The sequence below is a fragment of the Volvox carteri genome (genome assembly GCF_000143455.1).
Source record: "Volvox carteri f. nagariensis unplaced genomic scaffold VOLCAscaffold_11, whole genome shotgun sequence".
In the NCBI taxonomy this organism is placed as follows: Eukaryota; Viridiplantae; Chlorophyta; class Chlorophyceae; order Chlamydomonadales; family Volvocaceae; genus Volvox; species Volvox carteri.
In genome coordinates this window covers 640,063-660,299 of record NW_003307554.1, presented here as the reverse complement: position 1 = coordinate 660,299, position 20,237 = coordinate 640,063, and the positions used below count along the sequence as shown (strand labels likewise).

Below are 20,237 nucleotides of genomic sequence, written 5' to 3'. Positions count from 1 at the left end.
CTAGTCGCCGCGGCGCAGGAAGCTGAGGGCCGCCTTCATCCGCGTTATGACATCAAGGTGCTCCGCTACAGTGATGTCTAACGACCCCCCCCGGCGGCGGCGGCCTAACGACAGCGGATGACCCGCCCGGACCCCGCTGCCGCCGCCGCCGCTGCCACCAGCGACTGCGGCAGAGTACAGGGCCCGGCCGGGCTCCACCTCTCCCCCCTCGGACCCTGTCGACCGCAGCTGCATGGCTGCGGCTGCGGCTGCGGCTGCGGCGGCAGAGGCAACGGCAGCATTGCCAGGGTTGTGTTTGGCAACCGGTTGGCTAGGGAATGGCGTGAGGTGGCGCTGGCCCTGATTCCAGGTTTGCCCCAGGCGGCCAAAGCCTGTGCTGGCAAAGCGCCGCTGGCTGCTGGTGTTTGCTGTGCCGACGGAGTCGCCTTGAGGGAATGTGGAAGAGGCGGCGGGAGCAGCGGATGCGGGGGAGCCCGGGGAGGAGCTGGAGGTCCAAGCCAACGGGGGATCGCAGTCGACGGAAGATGCCACAGCAACAGAAGCCACTGATGGCAGCTGCTGTCGGCCGTCAATGCGCCGTCGCGGCAACAGCGCCGCCGGCAGCGGGTGCGGCAGTGGTAGTTGCGTCTGGGCAGGGGCTTGCAAGGGGACAACCTTATTGTGCGCGACCTGCGCTGAGGAGGTCGGGCTGGCAGGCTGTGATGATGTGCAATTGCCGTAGCTGTAAGGCATGTGCACACACGGCGATGACCGCCGCGACGGTCCCGCTGCTGCTGCTGCTGCTGCTGCTGCTGCTGCTGCTGCTGCTGTTGCTGTTGCTGCTGCAGCCGCCGCTGTTCCCATCGGCACCGCAAGGCGGAGCGGCGGGCCCAGAAAGGAGGACGGTCGGGCTGCTAAGTCCAGAGAAGTGCGTATTGATCTGGAGGAGTGGAATATGACTGGCTGCGCGCTGCCTGTGCAGCTGCCGCTGCCGCCGCAGCCGTTGGCGCTCGTGGTTGGCTGTAGCAGCATCGGAGGCGGGCATGGGTGAGGAGGAGAAACTATATCTAGCTGCGGTGGCTGCGGCTGCGGTGGCTGCGGCTGCGGTGGCTGCGGCTGCGGTGGCTGCAGCGGCTCCTCGGGAAGGGCGAATGGGGATACATTTGGCTGCAATAATAGGTGAAGCAGTCGGGAGGTAGAAAAAGGAGACAACATTTGGGCCCGGGTATCGTCTCGTATAATTATAATTCTAATTATTATGTCTTATACAGATAAGACCCGGAATATTCGAGTCAGAAGATTTTCTCGGTTCCCTATTTTGTCCCAACACTGTTGATCTGGCAGATCCCCACACAGCCACTTCCAAAACCCGCTGTCCCTTCGACTTGATATCCGCTCTGCATTCCCTTAACATTGAGACAGATACAGGTACAGGTACAGATATACATCCCTCAATCTTTACCTCACAAAGCTCCATCTTTCGAGCCTACAAGTCAGGATAAACACCGTTGCGGAGCACTTGTCACAGCTCACCGTGCCGACGGCGGCCGCAGTCCCACCCAAAGCTCCCGACACGGGCACGTCCTCGGACACCACATCCACCGGTGATGCAAGCTCACTACAAGCGCCGCCGCCGCCGCCGCTGCCGCCTGCCGCGCCGCCGCCCTCCTGGTCTCCGAGAGGGCTCAGGTACTTGTTGCTCGTCGTGGCGCTGTCGCCGCCATCGTCGCCGTCATTGTTACCGTGGTCGCTGCGTATTGCCTCCTCGGTTGCACGAACAGGCAGCGGCGTCGGCGGCGTGTTATCACGCGTCAACAGTGATGCACCAAGGTGACCTGCGCTGTGCGTATCATCGATACGCCGGCCCAAGGGTAAGCTCTCCGGCGGCACCGGTGCCACTATCTCCAGGAGAGCAGCCAATCCGGCGGCGGGACTGCTTGGCGGTCGCTCGGCAGCATCGGCGGCAGCAGCTGCGGGTGCCTGTCCAGGCCGTCGGCATGACATGCGGGACAGCTGCGTCTGAGCTGCCGCGGTTGGTGGGGGCTCCTGTACTACATGCAGGAATCCGACAGATCCGAAAGTGACATGACCGCTTCCGCCTTCCTGCGACATGCCGTACAGACCTGCAGCCCTGCCGGGAGCAGCCGGCGCGGAGTTAGGGCCGTTGGGAAAGTACGACATTGCCGGTCCTCCAACGCCTCCCGGAGGCAGATGACGGGGGAGGCAATGCAAGGACAATGATAAATTTGGCGGAGTGGGCCGAAGGGCTTGCCCGCCGCCAGAGCTGTTACCGACGCCGCAGCTGTCATCAGCTAGCAGGCAGGCCGCCTGCTGAGGAGTCTGCTGCAGGTTCTGTCGGCACTGCTGGCCACAGGATGAGTGTGGGGCCATCCCCGGTGCAAATCCACTGCCGCCAGAGCTGTTGCCCCCGACATTGGTTGCCGTAACCCGCGGGTTTTCCGTGGCATCGTTGCCGCCACCGTAACCGTTCAGTGCCACCTCCTGTGGTGGGCATTGTCTGCGAGTCATCGATGGGCACGTCGGCCGGGTATTGCCAACCCCAACACCGTTGCTGTGTGCAGCCGGCAGCCCCTCCCCGGCACCGCGACTAACATCAGGACCGGGGCCAGGACCAGGATCCTGAAGCTCCGGCATATGCAATCGCTGCGCCCATGCGGCAGCAGAGGCCAAGCACGTCACATCCAGTGCTTCGGCAGCGCAAGAGTCGCTAGCGGAGTACTGCAGCTGAGACGTGATACGGTCCCGGCCAGCTGAAGCAGCAGCAACAATAGTATCACTTCCGCTGTCACCTTTGCCCCCGCCGCTGCCGACAAAACCGCCGCCAGCGGGCTGGGCAGCAAGGACAGCTGTGAAGACATGCGAGCCCGCATGCAGGCCATGTACACCTCGGTAGTTGCTCAGGCCATGACCGCTGAAGGATCCACCGCTCGGCGAGCACGCGGAAGTGGTCCCGCCGGTGCTATCGGATGGAACCAGCGAGTACGGCAATATTCCTGTGTCATCTGCTACGGACATCCGGCGAAAGCAGTTCCGTGCAGTGGCCGCGTGCATGGCTGCTGCTGCCGCTGTCGCTTCTGTCGGGCCCCCGCCTGCTTGCGAGACGCTAGCGGTGGAGCGGCGGCTGGCAGTGAGGAAGCCAGCCTTCGGCACCGGTGCCACTTCAACTTCCATCACACCATAACCTTCCATGGCACTGTCGTCAACGCCGTCCTCGTCTTTGTGGACAGTATTGTTGGCCGCGATGGCATCATCTGTGATTGCATCACGCTCGCGCGAGTGATAGGAGCTGATGTTTGTAGGCCTAGCGTCTGTGCCTGGACCGAGCGGTACGACATGGCCGCCGTGGCTGTCGCAGCTTCCGCTGAACCGGGGGCTGTTTGTGGCGTTGGTGGTGCAGGCGGCGACTGACACCATCTCTGATGTCGAGGCCAGGGTACCTGCTGCAGGGGCATCAGTTTCGACTGCAGCCACCCCTGCCGAAGCTGCCATTATTACTGTGCCGAAGCGGGGAATGGATTTCACCGTGATGCCTCCGAGCTTGGGTTGCGATAGGGGCTCCGAGCAGCCGGAGGCCAAGTACGTGTAGCCGAACGGCAGGTCTTTACCGATCTCGTACTGGACGCGTGCCATGGACGGCTTGACAGTGGTGCCGTTCGTGATGGAAGAGCTATGCAGAGAGGCCACGTGGCTAAAGTGAGTGATACGCGCCTGCCTGCATGCCGCTCCCCACGTGCCGGGAGATTTTGTAAGGGGAGGTAAGACAGCTCTCAGAAGCCGAACCGTAGGGTGTTTGTTGTATGGGCCGAGGGTTTGAAGATGTCCAAAGGCACGCACCATCATCAATAGCTTCAGTTATAGAACCATACAAGGTATATCTTTACGTGTTGCATCTTTCTATTCATTAAGCTACGTGCCGCAACGTGCAAAAGACAAAAAGTAACTTGGCCGCAACCGTCAGCGACTGACAGACCGTGCAGAATACCCGCAGCCATTATAGAGTGAAATAAAATTGATATTCAACCAAATCATTCGGGAGCTACGTAAGCCACTTACCTGAGCACGTCTTCTGGGCTCTGGTGTGTCGAGCCGTGCTCATAAAGCAGCAAATCCTGCGACTGCACAATCAGGTTAGATAGGAAGCAAATTTCACAATCCATCACCTTCTTGGAAGCCAACGCATCGTTGGCATACAGTCGGAGCTGACGACGCAAAAGCGAAGCCTTACTCCTCGGGGGCGCATAGACAACAACCAAGCATCTTAAAAAGCCATGCTATTATCATCTCTGCGGATTGAGATACCGTACCTGTGCCGGCGCCATGCGTAGCACCATCCCGTCGTGTTCCGACGCGACACAGAAAATGACTTCTTGCAGATGCAGAAAAAGTTCAATTTATTCAAAGATATGGCTAGTTATATCTTAAAACAATGGCTAAGTAAGCTGGTCTTTGTGTATACACACAAAGGGTAGCGAAGAAGCTGGGGTACCAGCGGTAGTTGAATGATTTAACGTTACGGTGGAGCCGGCCTCATATCTGCAACCGACGTCTGTACTTAACATGCGGAATAGCGGTCGGAGTTAACTACGCTTCAGGCTCAGAGTCATAACCCTGTCAGACTTCTCATTGTTCTGCTCTGTAACTGGGCAGTACGGCCACATGTTCCATGTCGTTTGTCCCATACAAAAATTTTGTTTCTTTTCTATAGAGCAATAAAACCTTGGAAAACTTAAGTACTTCGGTAAACGGAAATTAAAAAACTCACTGGTAAAGCTATTCAACGATGACTCGGAGGCCGCTGCCGAATGTCGCTCATTCCACCGCGCGTCGCGCTAATTGGGCCATCCTTTATTTCAAAAATGTCTTCAGGATTATCTGTCTCGTCCGCCAAGCTGTCGCTTTCAGGAAGTGAAACCTCGACAACCAAAGGTAACCAGATGCAACGGGAAACGCAACCGCCTGACAAGACGGGACCGAAGATTGTAAGCATCGCGTAACCGTCACCGAAGATGCAAGCCTTACTGATTGGTATATATCCTGACCTGCATCACCATGATATAGAACAGCTGCACCAACCTACAGTTACAGCTGTCCTTTATCAGGTCTTACAACAACAATAAGTTGGTGCAGCAGTACATTTCACAGCGCTAGTTGTAAAGGTCTTGAGTTTATTGGCAAGAGCCTTATGCTGATGAGTGTCTGTTCGTTGTCAGTTGTAAAACGCACCTCTCATTAGTAAGGCGCAAAGCAAACTTAAGTCGTGCAAAAGTGCAACCCTTTGTTTGTAGTGAGCAGTACAACCAGGTACAACAAAGAAGTCAGCGATCCGTTGCTTTGCTGCAGATGCAAGTAAGGGGCTGCTGCTGCAATCCCAAGTTGACTGCTGTGCGTCCGATTATGGTAAAATGGTGCAAGGTGTGTTGCATCGAGCCAGCAGACCCTTCAGGCCCGTTTTTGTAGCAGTACTAGTGACGTGCGCTGGCAGCCGCGCAGCTTTTCCAGAGCATGATGATGACGCTGCAGGCCCTGCTGCAAGCTGCATGCAGCACAGGACCGACGCTTATCAGTACAGCTTCCAGCTGGTTATAATAAGGCCGTTTACGCTTCCATGCTGGAATCAATACAAAAGCATAGTACGAGCATTTGATGCCATTATGCCCATCCTGGCTTCACCCCAAATGAAGCACGCGCCCAGCCAACAGGACAAGCAAGCTTGCGAAGTAAGCAGACGTCGAGAAGAAAGCTCAGAGACACCCGCTTGACGAATACCGAGCACTTCCCAACAATCCAGTTGGAATTTCCGAATCAAGCGATCTACGAACGCTAATTGCAACTTCACTTACAAACTACCGGTCCACGCCTAGTAGCTATCTTACACGTCAGCACCCTGCGCCAGCACCCTAGCGGTCAAACGGCATCAGCAGCCTTTAAGTTCCGTAGGGAAATAGCCCAAAGGACGAGTGCGTGCTTGAGTAGGCCGAATCGCGCGAAAGAGTCGCGCAACGATTTAAGATGAACGAAGACAGGACGGAGAGGAAAGGGCTGCAGATAGCCACGTCATCATGTGGGATGTTGCCAGAACGCCTCAAGGCTACCCCTGGATAGGACTCTTATTACCTATCACAGCGGGTTGGGAAAGAGTAGAAATGTGACGAGAATGTTACAGGACAAAAAGCGAAATCGTGCGCTCGTGAGGAGCCAGCACGGACTCGCCTCCGACGTGCTTAGCAGCCCTTATTGAGGGCCCCGTGGGCCACCACCTACCTCGCTCAGCATATCTATCTTGGCAGATGTCGACATCTTATTAGGTACGTCATGTGTTCGGCTGCGGCTGTCCATGCGGGTGCTGTCCATGTGTTTGGCTGCGGCTGTCCACTGAAACATCACGCCTACTCGGCGACATATGCATAAATCATAAAAATAAACACTCGTGGACATTGAAAATGACCATAAACAAGATAAACCTAATCATCAGAAACTATCGTAAACTACCTCGTCTAAACAACCAGATCTGTTGGTCTTGCAAATTGCCAACATCAATTGCCCCTGTATGGTTGCTTTAAAAACGAAAGCCTAAATAGCGCACCAGCTGTACGCAACCATATCAAGGTACGAAATGAAACGTAATCCGAAAAGTATAAGTCAGTTGGTACGGGGCATGCAAGGACCATAAATGCATTCACGAGGCATCCACGAGGCCGTCCAAGTGATCGAGACACGTGTTATGATTCCCAAGAAGCCCACAGGCCGGCTAATCTGATCTGCCAAAACAGGCAATACTTCGAAAACTCGAATATTTGAAAACTCAAACCAGAGTGCAAGTCCTCCTGGCCGTTGTTTGCTCGGAGCCACCAGACAATACCGCCCAACACTCAACTAAAAAAGTTTTTGCCACGAACCGCCGTCAACATACTCGCTCGCAAGATCAGCCGTGCGCCTCAGCCCCTCAACAACAGCTCATCCCCACTGCCGGTGCTACCGCTGCGGCGGATAAATTAGCAGCAATAAAACGTTCTGTACTCAGAAGAGTTAACTTACATGCCGTACATCAGTAGTGCCGTACACATAGTCGTACACGGGACAGAGTCGTACAAGGTTCCGTAAATGCATAAAATCTCCGCCAATCGTATCCTTAAAATAACAATTACCAAACCATGAAAGCTTAATATCAAACCACCAAAAATGTCAAATAAAGGCACATTGGAAGCCCCTATGCCAATAACATCGAACACCATCACGGTGTACACAAGTGCGCAATCACGGCCGACGTCGCTAATCATCATCACGCGAACTCTCCATCCGCTTCAACTCATTCAGCGTTCTGAACAGCCTCGCCATGAGGCTCTCCCCGCGCTCCGCCTCGTCGCGCCCACCATTATTGCCCGTGCTGCTACCTTGTCGTACACCTGTACCGTTACCTGACCTCTCCGTTGTCGTGCAATTACTGCTATTACTGCTTCTGCCTTTGCTACAGCCACTAGCCAGTACGCCGCCATCCCCCTCACTGCCCTTATTAAGAAGGGGCAAACATCCGCCTCTCTCGCACCCACCTGTGCTGAAGCTTTGCAGCAGCTGTTGGTCCTCAAGGTAGTTCGGACGGTTCGGACGCGTAGATGCCGTGCCGTCACCTGCATTGAGCGCCGCGTGCAAATGCTGCAGCTGTGCTGCGCCGCCGCTGTCGCCGCCGTCCCCGAATGCCGTACCAACAGGCGTCGCCAAGCGGAGGTGATCCCAAGCGGCGGAGGACTGGCTCAGTGCGCGCTTGGACGGGGCGTCCGGAGATAACGGAACGCAGGCGGCGCTTGTATCCAACAAACCACCAGCCCCCGCAGCCCCCACAGCCCCCGCACTGGACATAGCACCGCTGCAACTGGCGCTCGGACGGCGTACGGCATCAGCATCAAGCCCAGCTGTGTAGGGACTCCCCACCAAATCATCCGTAAAGATCGACTGGGAGAGGTGGATATGGGTGTGGGCATCTGTGGCTGTGGTTGGCAGTAATTCCTGCTGTTGCTGTAGCTGCTGTTTTAGTTGTTGATGCTTCCGGAAGCGGACGTGGCTGTGGGGGCTGTGGACGGTACCCGGAGGTGGCTCGGGACCAGACGGCGCCCTGGGGCTGCCGGCGGGCGAGGTGCCGGCGGAGGAAATCTGCGAGTATTCGCGGGCATCAGGGGGTTATGCGTGTGTACGTGGGTTTTAGGGTTTTAGGGTTTTAGGATTTGGGTTTAGGTTTTTAACCCTAGTTAAAAACCCTAAATGACCTAAAGCCCAGCGGGGGTATGTATGTGTGTTTCATTGAACTGTGCGTGTATGTGCTTATGGGAGGAGCGGCGGGTCGGACGCGGGAGAGTCCGGAAACGGGGCAGGTAGCTACGGACCCCAGGCGCTAGCTGGGGAATGCAGATGTAGCAGATTGATGGTAGTCAATGCACCCAGGCTTAAGCCATTGCAGTCTTGCAAGGTGGGCTGTCATTAGGCAGCTTTGAAGGAAAGCCCCGACCCCGTAGTACCAAAAGCCATGGGGGGGTGGGGCAAAAACATCCAAAAGTGGATAGCTGTGCACAGTCTGCAATGCGAGGGCCTCGCTTACGTTCCCGTGCCCGTGAAAACCAGCCGACTCTCTTCTACCTGCTGCCCAGTAGGGCTGCTCGCCGCTGCCGACAAGGTGTTGAGCGCTCCCGAACGACGGTATCCGCTCGGGCTGAGGGCGCCAAAGGCGCCCACCAAATTGCCGCCCGTGTGATCCTGTACGGCAGCCGCCATGTCATTCGTACCACCGCCGCCCTGTGACCAACTGCACAAGCTCCGCTCCGAAGCCAAGCCATGCGCGCCGCCGCCGCCGCTGCCGCTAAACCCCCGGCCGCCGCCGGCACCGCCAAAGGTGCGGCTGGCACCCATCAGCTGATTGCCTGGTCCCCTACCCCATCCTTGAACCTTGCGCGGCGAAGCGTGTCGTACAATGAAATCCATCGCGTCGTCTGGCGGGCGGTGCAGGGAGTTATCTGCCCGGGTGAGCTTCCAGGGGGGCCGGTCCGCCGTCGACACCAGGTGCGCTAGCAACGTCATCGGTACTGAGGAGGAGGACAACGACGGCGGCGGCGGCGGCGGCGATGGGATTGCATGCGCCGCGGGTGGCGCCGCGGCCCCCCTGGTGTCCAAGCTACTGCGAGCAGCTCCCGTCGACCAAACGGAGGACGAGAACGTCGACATCGACTTTCGTATGTGCCTCGTCGCATCCGGAGGGGAGGCGTTTCTCATAGCGGCGGCGATGGTAGGGCCTTGCTGGCAGTGCTGCTGCTGCTGCTTCTGTTGTTGTTGTTGTTGTTGTTGTTGTTGTTGTTGTTGTTGATGTTGTTGTTGTTGTTGTTGTTGTTGTAATCCCGCTGATGGTGGGGCGGGCGGCGGTTGTAGGCCGCCAGAGGCGGCAAGGCCGGATCGGGCAGCATGCGCCGCAGCATTCCATTTCACCTTGGCCGGTATCACTGGTGCAAGAGCAGTCCTAGAAGGTGTGCGTGGAGTTGGTCTTAGAGGTGAACCTTGTGGGGGGGTCGCGTGTGACCCAGCTTGAACAGCTGCACCTGGACAGCTGCCGCCGGTAGGTGAGGACAACAGCCAGTCGCTAAGAAGGCTGTCGCCGTCGGCATCGCCATTCGCGTCGACGGTGTTGCCGCCGGTACTGACGAACATCAAATTGGCAGCGGCGCCACCGGCGCCGCTGGCAACACCGCTGTCGACCGATTGCCCGGCGGCAGCTAGACGGCATTCCATGCGAACGGGACTCAAGTCGGAGACATCTTCCAGGGACCTCAAGCACAGGCGCCGCAGACGCGGCGTGCGTGGCGATTGCGGCCTTAGGCTCGACAGGGCCCGTTCTATTCCCGGCGGCTTAGGCAGACAGTCCGGCGACAGCGGGCTGCTACCACCGTCCTCCACGCCATCACCATCATCCTTTCCACCACCTTCACGGCGGCCACCGTCATCGTCCCCACTGCCGTCATCCTCGCCGTCATCGCCTACATCAGTTCCAGAGCCCACTGTACGAGGGCTGTAGCAAACCTCCGCCGCGGCGGCACCGCCGCTGCTGACGTCACATGCACGCAAGGCGGGCAACTTGCCGGGGAGCCCCTGGGGGCTGGTTCCGTAGCCCGCGAGCTGTAGCCAACCGGCCATTGCGTTGGGCCGAGGGCTCATGGTGGGGGTGTTAGGAGTTGTTGCTGCGGCGGCAGGGGAGTTGGGGGCTCGGGACGTGGTGGGGGAACTGGAACCAAGGGTGCTTTGCTCCGTAGAAAAGCCTTGATAGCCCGAGCCCCGAGATCCAAAACGGGGCTGGTAGAGTCTCGAGGGCGGCGTTCTCACAGGGCTATCCGCTTGGGATGGGGAACTGTGTGGCTCTTGTGATGCGTCCACGGACACGTCGTCGATGTAAATGGTTGGGATGGAGGCGCTGGTTGAGCTGCGGGTCAGCGAGCGCGCTGGAGGTGGCGGGTGAACGGTAATGGTGGAAAAGCTTTGATGGTGGGTTGGGTTGACAGACCCGTTGGCATCCGAATCTAAGAGTTTGTTGGTTCTATCCGCGCCTTGGTCGCCGGTGCCGGAGTCGCGACCGTATTGGACTCGAATCATGGATGGTTTATGCATTGGACGCCGGCAAAACGACTGTTGAGTGACGAATGCCAGACTCCGGCAACACATTTCACGCGCATTTGTGAGGACATCTTCTGCGCTTGGTGGAGGCGGCTGTTGCTCCGGCAGGAGTCTTGCCTGTGCATCGGTTTTGGCATGGCAAGGCACGTTAGGTCATATGGACGATGACAAAAGCATCATTGGCTGAGACTGATATGTATGCCAATACTTTGTGGGACTCAGTTTGTGGATAACGTGCTTGGCGAAGAAACTCGGCAGTAACTCACAGTCGCACGTGCAGCAAGGAGTCTTACCAGAAGCTCGTCCTTGGCTGCCTCATGGTTATCTGCGCTCTTAGTATTTGTGGGATGGTCTGCCTTAATTTGTAGCCGACCAAGGGCAAGGGTTTTCATGGTGTTCAGCTGGCAAATTGTTTGGATACGTGCATCTCTATAGCGTGTATCAACGCCAGTACTTAACTAGTTATTAATATGGTGTGAACATTTTCACTCTAAACCGCTTTTCGTGCGGGACAGGAGCATTTTCCGTACGCGCCCTCTAGGGGGGCGAGGGGCAAATGCTACGGCAACCAACATTTGTAAGATTTGACAAGCTTTAGTAAGGTTCGCAAGTTCAGTATGACGGCTTCAACATTTTAAGCTTATATTAATATCGTCAAGTTCTTAAATGCCACTGAAAATTAGTGCACACCGATCCAAAGCCTGTTTGGCGTGACTACGAAGCCGCCCTAAAGAGACACTTGCATCATGCCTATCAGGAAACTGCGGTCATCGCCGACTTCGCTTGGGAAAGAAGGCTAGTTTGCATGCCATCTAGCTCTTGGACGATAATACGGAAAACGTCGTACAGAATTCAATTCAATTATTTGGCTGATTGGATCTGCCAGCAGATCTCTAACGTTTTGGAGCAACAATAATTGGCAATCCTTCATACGTAGTCGTCAATTCAAGGGTAACAGGGTGTTTCTATTTGAGCGAACACTATCTTCGGTACACTATTAACTCTAATCAACGATGGGCGATGCTGGCAAGGCAATCATGGCTAGCTCACCAACAGCGACAGCAGAATGGAATGCTAAACGAAATCTCCCTGTTGCCTGAGCCCGTCCTGCAGTATTACGTGCGCAGCAGGCAATTGCGCAGGATGTGAACCTTGTCTGGATTGTAAACTGAGTAATGTATAAGGTATATCACACTTCCATGCGTCGGCCAAAGGATTGCCTTCCGAGGCCAGGCAGGCCTTGGGAGTCATTATAAGAACATTGGACTACGACTACAAATACCAAAAGGGCAAGCAACAACCTCAGCAACGTAAGGGCAATCCAGTCGGGGAAGCAGCGTCTCCGCATGGACCTGCAAAATACCGGCCTACCCGCGTCAGGGGATTGCGGAGGAACGCAGGCTTGTGACCCGATCTAGCCCACGCTGCCAGGACCGGTCTTTCAGCCGCCCTCATCACTCTCTCATGTCCCGCAATGTAAAAGAAGAAGATTACAAGGCGGATAATCAACCAATACGCCGTACCAACGTGCGGGCACATACGTGTAGCTATGTATGTCACGTCGCTATGTCATTTCCCACATCTCCTCCTAACCTTTGAATTGTGTACCCCGCAGCTGCCATCACAGCCTATCATATCCGCGGCCATCCCTGGGGCTTCCCAACCGTGGCGGCCAACGGTGGCGCACACCGCGGGGGCCTAAACAGCGGAGGCCTACACACAGCTACCCACGGTCTCTGGAACATCGTGTCGGAACCAAATAACCTCCTTTCATCGTCTCAGTGCCCATTCAGCCAGAGCAGCACGCGTCCCAGAGCGCCTCCAGCCGCAATCCACCTCTTCCCCCCCGCCCCCTTTGCCACTTCACGACCGCCGCCATTTCGAGAACAGCCCGACAGAATCCGTACAGCTAATGAGAGAGAGAGGGGCACAAGGTGCACAGTGGCTTACGTAAATGAAGATAAACGAAGAAAGGATATCCTTTTCCGTACTCCGTACGATTCCGTACAATTATGGAAGAAAGTTTTACGTGACGGAGGACGCGTCGCCGGGCGAGTGAAGCTGTACAAGGATGAAGAATAGACCGGAAATAGACCTGATAAAGAGGCGCCATAACCATCAGCTCCGAACACGTAAGCAACTCGACAATCCAAATCTCTTTCCCTACAGCCATTCGGCATAGACATGAAAACAACACAATGACGCGGATAGTGGCCAACCCCGAGGTGGGCACACGGAGCTGGTTTCACGAATATCACGGTGCGTGGTGTGGCAAGCAATTACGACAGCCTGCAGCGACGGTCCTCTCGTGCTACTTCCGTACTTCGTACCCTGTACGGCACAACCTCTCGCATGCTACAATCCCCCGCCCCTGCAGATCCTTCCGCCCTCCGCTCTTTGCCGTACTTCCTGGAGCTCCCTAAACAGCCGGCCCACGACGCCGTCCTCCTCCGCGTCCTCGGCATCTCCAGCCGCACCCGATCCCGTTTCGCTCTCACCCCGGCCGCCGCCGCCGCCATTGCTTCCACGCCCCGGTATGACACCGCCGCCCCGAATACGTAGCTTGTTGATGAGGTAGGACGTGGCGGGAAGATCTGTCCTCATGGCGCTATGACTGACTGAACATGAACACGCGCCCGATGTATGGCATGAGCCAAAGTCCGTTCCGGCCAGGTATCGCCCAAACGCCGATGGTGCTGGGGTCGCGGACCCCGCTGGCTGTGCCGCCGCCGCCGACGGCAGAGCTCGAGCAGGCTCGGAATCACTTCCAGCGGTCGTGTACCTGCCGGCAGCGGCGGCGGCAGACAGCAGCACCGCCGTCGCCGCGGCGGTCGTACATTGCGTCGGCATGTGCGACGGCCAGATGCCTTCGGGCTCTGGAACGGCCTCGCCACCGGACAGCCGCCGGGCGGGCGTCTGCACCGTTGTCGTGGATGGCACCGCCGCTGCCGACGACGACGACGGCGATGGCGATGACTGTGTGAGCTGTGGCTGCTGCGGTACTCCGCCGCCGCGTTTAGGTGCGTGTGCGCGAACTGGCGTCCTTGCCGCAGATCGCGACGCCCCGAAAGGTGGCCGCGGCGACGCGCTGGATGCCGCAGCGGCGGCAGAGGCGCCGCCGCCGGCGGCACCAAGCTTCGAGTCCAGGTACGTTGTCGCATCGCTGCGTACGGCAGCCGGTGAGGAGGTCCAGGCGCTGCGAGACGGGGCCGCTAATAGGCACTGTCGGCGATCTGCAACAGCATTTCCGCTACCATACTGTGACGACACTGCCGGCGGCGTCACCGGCGACGATGGCCAAGATATTGAGGAATGTTGGGAAAGCGGGGCGGGCAGCTGATGCTGATGCTGATGCACCGCAGCCGCTGCGACCGCCGCCGCCTTACGAGGCTCCTGGAGTAAGGGAGCGGCGGCGGCGGCGGCGGCACCGCCGCCGCCGCCGTGGGCACTTGCAGGCTTGGTGAGGTTATAAGATTGCGGAGAGCTCGCACTGCCTCCTCCTCCATGCCCTGAAGCGGACGAGCTCCGAGTGCCGCCACTCGGCACTAACCCCGGACCGCCGACGCCGACGCCAGCCTCGACCTCCGAGGCGGACAAACCCTCCACCGCGGCTGAGCGACAGGTTCCGGAGCGAGTCGACTCCTTAGGGGAAAAGAGGGGAGAGTGTGCCGGGCAACAAAACCGGCAGCGCCACGGCCGGCACGGCACATACACGCGTCTTCAATTCATATGGAATGAACATTGGATGGTGACAGTGGATGGGGCATCCAAATGGATCACCGGTTGATGCTCTCCGCATGACAATAACCCGAAAACACTGTACTGCAGTACTGGCCGCATAAGGCCCTAAGAGGTATGCCTAGTACGGCCTTGAGGCCCCCCGTACCACAACTCTCGGACAGCACCCGACAACCAAAGTCACCCCCCCTGCCCAACGGCACTTCTTAGAAGATAACACTCCTTAAATCTTAAGGGCACCCAGAGCCATAAAAAATGAACCCCGGGATACGGGTCGCAAACAAACCGAACGTCAGTCGCCAGCTCTGCGGCACCCCTCTTGACGTCATGGAGCACCCAAGTCACCGCCTTTGGGACGCAAAACCCCCCCGACCTCTCGAGGGCTTGCTTGGCAGGGCACGGGGGAAGGGGGGCCATCCTAGATCCATACCACCTGCCGTACACGTACCTGCAAATCAAATGCGGTACCACCGTTGCCAAATGAGGTAGTGTACGGACTCCCGCGCTTCGAAGAGCTGCCCGGCCGTACGACAGTGTAACACGCGCCACCACCGCCGGCATAGGAGCGGCGGCTGCCGGCCAGTCGCGGGGGCATTTCGTCCACGACGCCTTGCGGCTGCTGTTGCTGTAGCTGCAGCAGCGGCGGCTGTTGCGGCGGCTGTAGCGGCGAATGTGACCCCTGCTTGGCTTTGTTACTTAGAGGCAGCGCCCTGCGTGTGCTCAACTCGACTAATGGCACGGATATGACCGAGGCCTGACATCCGTTGGGGCTGTCCAGGCAAGACCGCAACTCTAAGACGTCCGGCTGCTGCGGCTGCTGCTGCTGCGGCTGCTGTTGTTGCGAGGGTGGCGGCGGCGGCGACGGGGTTGTGGTCCCGGAGCTGGGACGCATCAGCTGCTGCACGATTGGCGATGTCGGCGGACTGCTAAGCGAGGGTGACAGTGCCAGCTGCAGCGGCGACGTCAACGCCGACGGTGACGGCGACGGTGACGGCGGCCAACCGGCACATTCAACCCTAGAGAACCGATCCGCTGCGGCGGCTGCGGCGCTGCCGCCGCTGCGGGAGAGGTGCACCGCAGTTGTCGCCGCCGATAAAGGTCCATGTACGGCACACGACGCTGCTTTCCGTACATCGCGCATCGTCAGCGCCGCCGGTGCCGCTGCGGAGAAACCTGCAGATCCCGGACTGCTTAGCCTTCCGCAGGGTGAGCTGTTTGCGGCTCGAGGGGAGGACACCGGAGAGGACCCCCCCGGGAGCGATAATGGGGAGATGGACGGCCGAGCATGGGCCCGGGCAGTGGGGCGCAGCGGCGTGCCGGCAACGGTGGACAGAATTGCGGCGGCTGGAGGCGGCCGCGAAAGGCCGCTGGCGGCGGCGGCGGCAGTGGCGCCACTGTTGTGGCGAGTAGCCGCCATCGGCCACTCTCCAGTAGCGGCGCCGTCGCCGCCAAAGCTGCTGCCGCCGCCGTCACCTGCGCCGACGCCGCTGCAGCTGCTGACGCTCGTTGCTGTGGTGGCAACAGCGGCGGCGGCGGCGGCGGTGCTACTGCGCATGTCAGTGAAGGTCAGGGTGTTTGCGCTGCCCGACGGCGACGACGGCGCGAAGAGGCTGGAGGTGCTACTGCAGCTGCCGGCGCCGGCGCCAGGGGCAATACCGCTATTGCCGTTGCCGTTGCAGCCGCTGCCGTTACCACCACCACCCGTGCCGCCGCCGCCGTCGCCTCCATGTTCTGCAGTTGGCTGCGGATTCTCGCCCCCTCCCCCTGCCCTTCCTGTTAATGCTACTCCTACTGCTGCTTCTGCTGCTACTGCTCGCACTTCAGAAACGTCAACATCCCCCGTCACGGGGAAATGCGCCCGCGTGCCACCGCCGCCAAACCCCGTCCCCTTGTCCTTGCCGTACAAAAAGCTAGGGACGATGGGTCCTTTAGGTCCCCGCGGCTCTGGCTCCGGTGTCTGTGTTGGTACGGCACCAATGGTAGCGGCCACGACGGCTGACGGCCCGGCGTTGTTGTACATCAGGTGTAGCAAGTGGCCTCGGCCTAAACGCGCTTTGCCTCCCTGTGCCTGCTCTGTGGTGAGACACGCGGCCCGCTGGACCCAGCTCTCACAGCCTATATCCTTAGCAGGCTGCGACGACGCTGCAGGAGCACTTGTATCGACGTCTGGTTGGAGGGCGGCGGCGGCGGCGGCCGCGGCGGCGGCGGCGGCGTCGCGGAAGGCCTGGCAGTCCGGTCCAGATTGACGGCGGCGAGTGGCGGCGGTCAGTGTGCTGGCGGAGCGCCAGTCGTGCCCGTTGACGGGTGGTGTGGGGGAGGCGGGGCGCGCGAGGGTGGCGGTGGCGGGCAGCTGCATGGAGGCCAGGGCCGCGGTCTCTGGAGTGTAGAATTGTACGGGTATGGGCCGTACATCATAGTTGCTGCTGCTGCTGCTGCTGCTGTTGTTGCTATTGCTGTTGCTGTTGCTTAGAGGATTAGGGCTGATACGAGCCATGTGGTTGATAGTTAAAAAGGTGGGACGGATGGGGGGATTATCCGCGGACGTGAAGGCCGGGGAGCGACGCGGCCGCGTCGCTGAGTTGCTGGATTCGTCGTCTTCACTTTCGTCGTCTTCGGGCACGCCAAAGAAACCGTCACCGTATTGCACTATGAGAGGAGACTGCAGTTGGTGCTGAACCCGGGAAAAGGCAAACCGAGCGTCGCGGAAGCATGTCACGTTACGAATGCACGTTTCACGTGCAAGAGATAATACTTCCTCCGCTTTCAGGCGTGTGGGCGGCTCCGGCAGGAGCCTGCTCTGCGTCCCGTTTTGGCGATGAGATGTTGTCACGTCGGTGGCTGGCAGCGCTGAGAAAGTAAAATGCAAGACCTTCTAGTAGTTGCAAGTAGATTACTTACCATTAACTCGTCACGCTCTTTTTCTCTAGGTTTCCTCATCCAGGCAAATGTCCATCATCCGGATCCGCGAAGACGGAAAGTCGTAGGCCCAATGATAAGCAAATTTTGCATCAAGGAAAAGGGTCATAACACCATTGCTAATTTTGATGAACCTGCTTGAAGTAACTGGCTACTGAAGCGTTTAGGCATGGCCCCTGCAAGGCAGCAAGGGCCGACTTGACAATAATTATGTTATGTAACTTCTTCGGTGATTAACTTTGTTGTGTAACTTCCTCGTTAATTAAAGAGAAAGAAGTTATACATAGGTACCATAGGATAAACCGGGCATTTTTGGTTAGTACGGTTTTAGTTCACTCGTCGCCAGACTTTTGGAAGAAGTTGGGTGTGTGCTAGCATATACTGTGATATCGTTTGCTTGGATTTATTATTGAAGCTCTTGCCTTTTGGACATGGAGCATTATCACCACGTGCGAGCGTTCAGCCTTGCTCCGCAGTTCCCACTCCCGCCTAACTGGAAAACGCCTAGTCCTTACCTTCCTAACCTACGAAATACCTCGTCAAATGTCGGCTGTTCTGCTCGCTAACCTTCAAGAGGCACCACGGCAGGCGTGCTAGTTTTCGCCTGTCTCCGCAGACCTTCGCCGCCGCATTTCACAACCGGCTACTGTACATTTTTCCCAGCAGTGGGACATTTACCTGTTTCCCTCTGGATTATAGAGGGGTACCGAGTTACTTTAGAGGCGGCAGCTGCCATGCCGCAAGAAACAACCCCCTTCCCTTGGGCCTTCTCCCCTCACATACAGCTCACCATAACGCGGCGCTAAGCAATCAGCAGCACTTGTCTTTGTGCCAGCAGCTTGCCGCCTCACAAAACCACGTTGCACAAAGAACGCGGTTCTGGCGCCGCGAGTTCTTACTGGAACTGTTCTGTCCAAACAACGACGACATGCACGACCGTTAAGTGCGGACGCGCGCGCGGTGGTACGGATACCCCGGGAATCGGAGTGGGAGGAGTTCCATAGCCATCAACGCCGGCGCATCATGTAGATGTTAGAGGTTTCGAGGTTACATTTAAGGTTACCTGTAAATAGGTTTCAATATCCAAGTTTTTTCATTCCTTTATAAACTCGCAGTTGCAAGAGAAATATGGTGCGCTGTACAGCGGCGATCATAGTATTAGCATTAGTAGCCCAATTAGTAGGCTGCATGAGCAGGAATCAGCCCAATCGTATCCACGCCCTAAAGGCCATAAACCAAACGGCTATCTAATGCATCACATGGCAATTTGGTTTCAGTGTCACGGATTTCCGTGCCATATCACATTACTGTGTTTGTTGTTCCTTGGGGCCCTCTTTACGGCCCCTCACTGTGCGAGCATGCGCGCGCCAACAACCGGGTAACGAACTACAACTGTATTTGATGGCCGCCTAACCGTCACGCCTGCAAGTGAGGGCGTCAAGTAAGGTAAGGTAACAGATCTTACCTGCGACTGCCCCAATGCGTCCTATTACATCCTAACATCACAATTGCAACCAAAGACAACACAGCTCCAACCCGTGGGGGATCCTCCCGAATGACGTAATTCACCTGCTACAAAGTACGACACAACCTCCGAGATAGGACGGCGATCCCCCAACTAGCGCACTGCATCCAAGCGCAGCACAGAGCATCAGATCAAAGCGCATCCCGAGGGGCACCCTTCCAAAGGCCACTTTTGACTTTCGGCGTGTAGCAGATGGGGTGTCAGCTCAGCGCATCAGTACTAAAGAGAGAGAGAGTGTGTGTGTTTTACATGGTCGTGGGGATGCGTACCCCGTACCTGCAGACCGCCCAATACGGGCTGCCAGATCGCCTGTAAGCACCATCCTACCTTGCACTTCAGACAAAGCAAATGATAAAGGAGACTAACGGCCAAAGGGAATGATAGATAGTTTTGCTGTGGGACCACATACGTTCCAGCATCTTCGCCAGACGTTCAGATTCCCACGTCATAGCGTCCTTCATATGCTTAAAGCGTGGGAGACCTGGTTTCGCCGTACACCGGACAGTCCAGCAAGACGTGCTTCCCAATGGCATACTCCAGGCCGGTTCCGGCCCGGTTCCGACCTAACGGGTCCAGTTAACGAGATGGGTAACCGGTCGGTAGGATTACCGAGCGAACCGTTATCCGTTAACCGTCCCCAGTAATCGGTAACCGATGTCGGTAACCTGGCATGAGGAAAAATGCATTTCTGATTGCAACCAGTTTCTTTGTGACAATGCCCATTGTCACAAGGTTCATGCCCACGTGTCACACCCCGACAAGCTTAGGAGGTTAAGGCAATGTGAATGCCGGGTGACAGGGGTGACAGTCTTGTGCAGGCACATTTGGAGACTAGTTTACACTGAGATTGGGGTGATGTTGGATTAGAATACTTGCAGTTCATGAAATTGAGGAAATGTGTTGCATAGGCATATCCAAACGTTTCAGAGGGACGTTGTTTCGCCCGTAACAACATCGCCCTGGACAACATCGCCCGTCGGCGACAAGATCGCCCACGCAAGAAATACAGCCAGCATCGTCCAGTGGATGAGTTTGGAGTACATAAGTTTGCCAGGGCAAACAATCTAAGTCAATTTACCGCGTGCCAATTGGAGGATGCCTTGTCCAAGCAAAGGTGCCATATGGACGACCTTGTGTTAGTTTAGTTGTTGCATGTAAGCTTGTGAGTTGGTGGCCTGGTTCATGCTTATGGGCGACAATTGAAATGCCGGGACAATGACTTATTAGGGACATTGACACGGCATTTCACGCCCTCAAAGCGGGAACAAACGCTAAAACTAAATACATACATAGTTCTAAATCTTCTACTAAAATTTTCCTGCAGCGTTAGAGGCCTTTAAATAATATTGGCGAACGCTGCTTCCCGCGCTACCGGGATACTCCCTATGGCATAAACATGCCGGTTACCGACCGTTTG

The 20,237-nt window shown here is 57.2% G+C and overlaps 2 protein-coding genes across 2 annotated transcripts; one reads left to right on the top strand and one right to left on the bottom strand.

The window, feature by feature from the left end:
- VOLCADRAFT_89062 (uncharacterized protein) lies at positions 1-11,033 on the bottom strand (the record flags this gene model as incomplete). Its single annotated transcript, XM_002948647.1, has 10 exons — positions 1-669; positions 1,513-1,949; positions 2,103-2,177; positions 2,886-3,667; positions 4,054-4,199; positions 4,305-4,366; positions 7,548-8,145; positions 8,626-9,380; positions 9,576-10,758; positions 10,935-11,033. The coding sequence occupies 10 exons, from the start codon at positions 11,031-11,033 to the stop codon at positions 1-3; spliced, it is 4,806 nt and encodes a 1,601-aa protein (XP_002948693.1).
- A 1,806-nt stretch (positions 11,034-12,839) lies between these two features.
- VOLCADRAFT_89061 (uncharacterized protein) lies at positions 12,840-18,238 on the top strand (the record flags this gene model as incomplete). Its single annotated transcript, XM_002948761.1, has 8 exons — positions 12,840-12,900; positions 13,019-13,175; positions 13,384-13,661; positions 13,695-13,820; positions 14,031-14,101; positions 15,225-15,585; positions 16,485-16,643; positions 18,081-18,238. The coding sequence occupies 8 exons, from the start codon at positions 12,840-12,842 to the stop codon at positions 18,236-18,238; spliced, it is 1,371 nt and encodes a 456-aa protein (XP_002948807.1).
- Between the last annotated feature and the right edge of the window lie 1,999 nt (positions 18,239-20,237).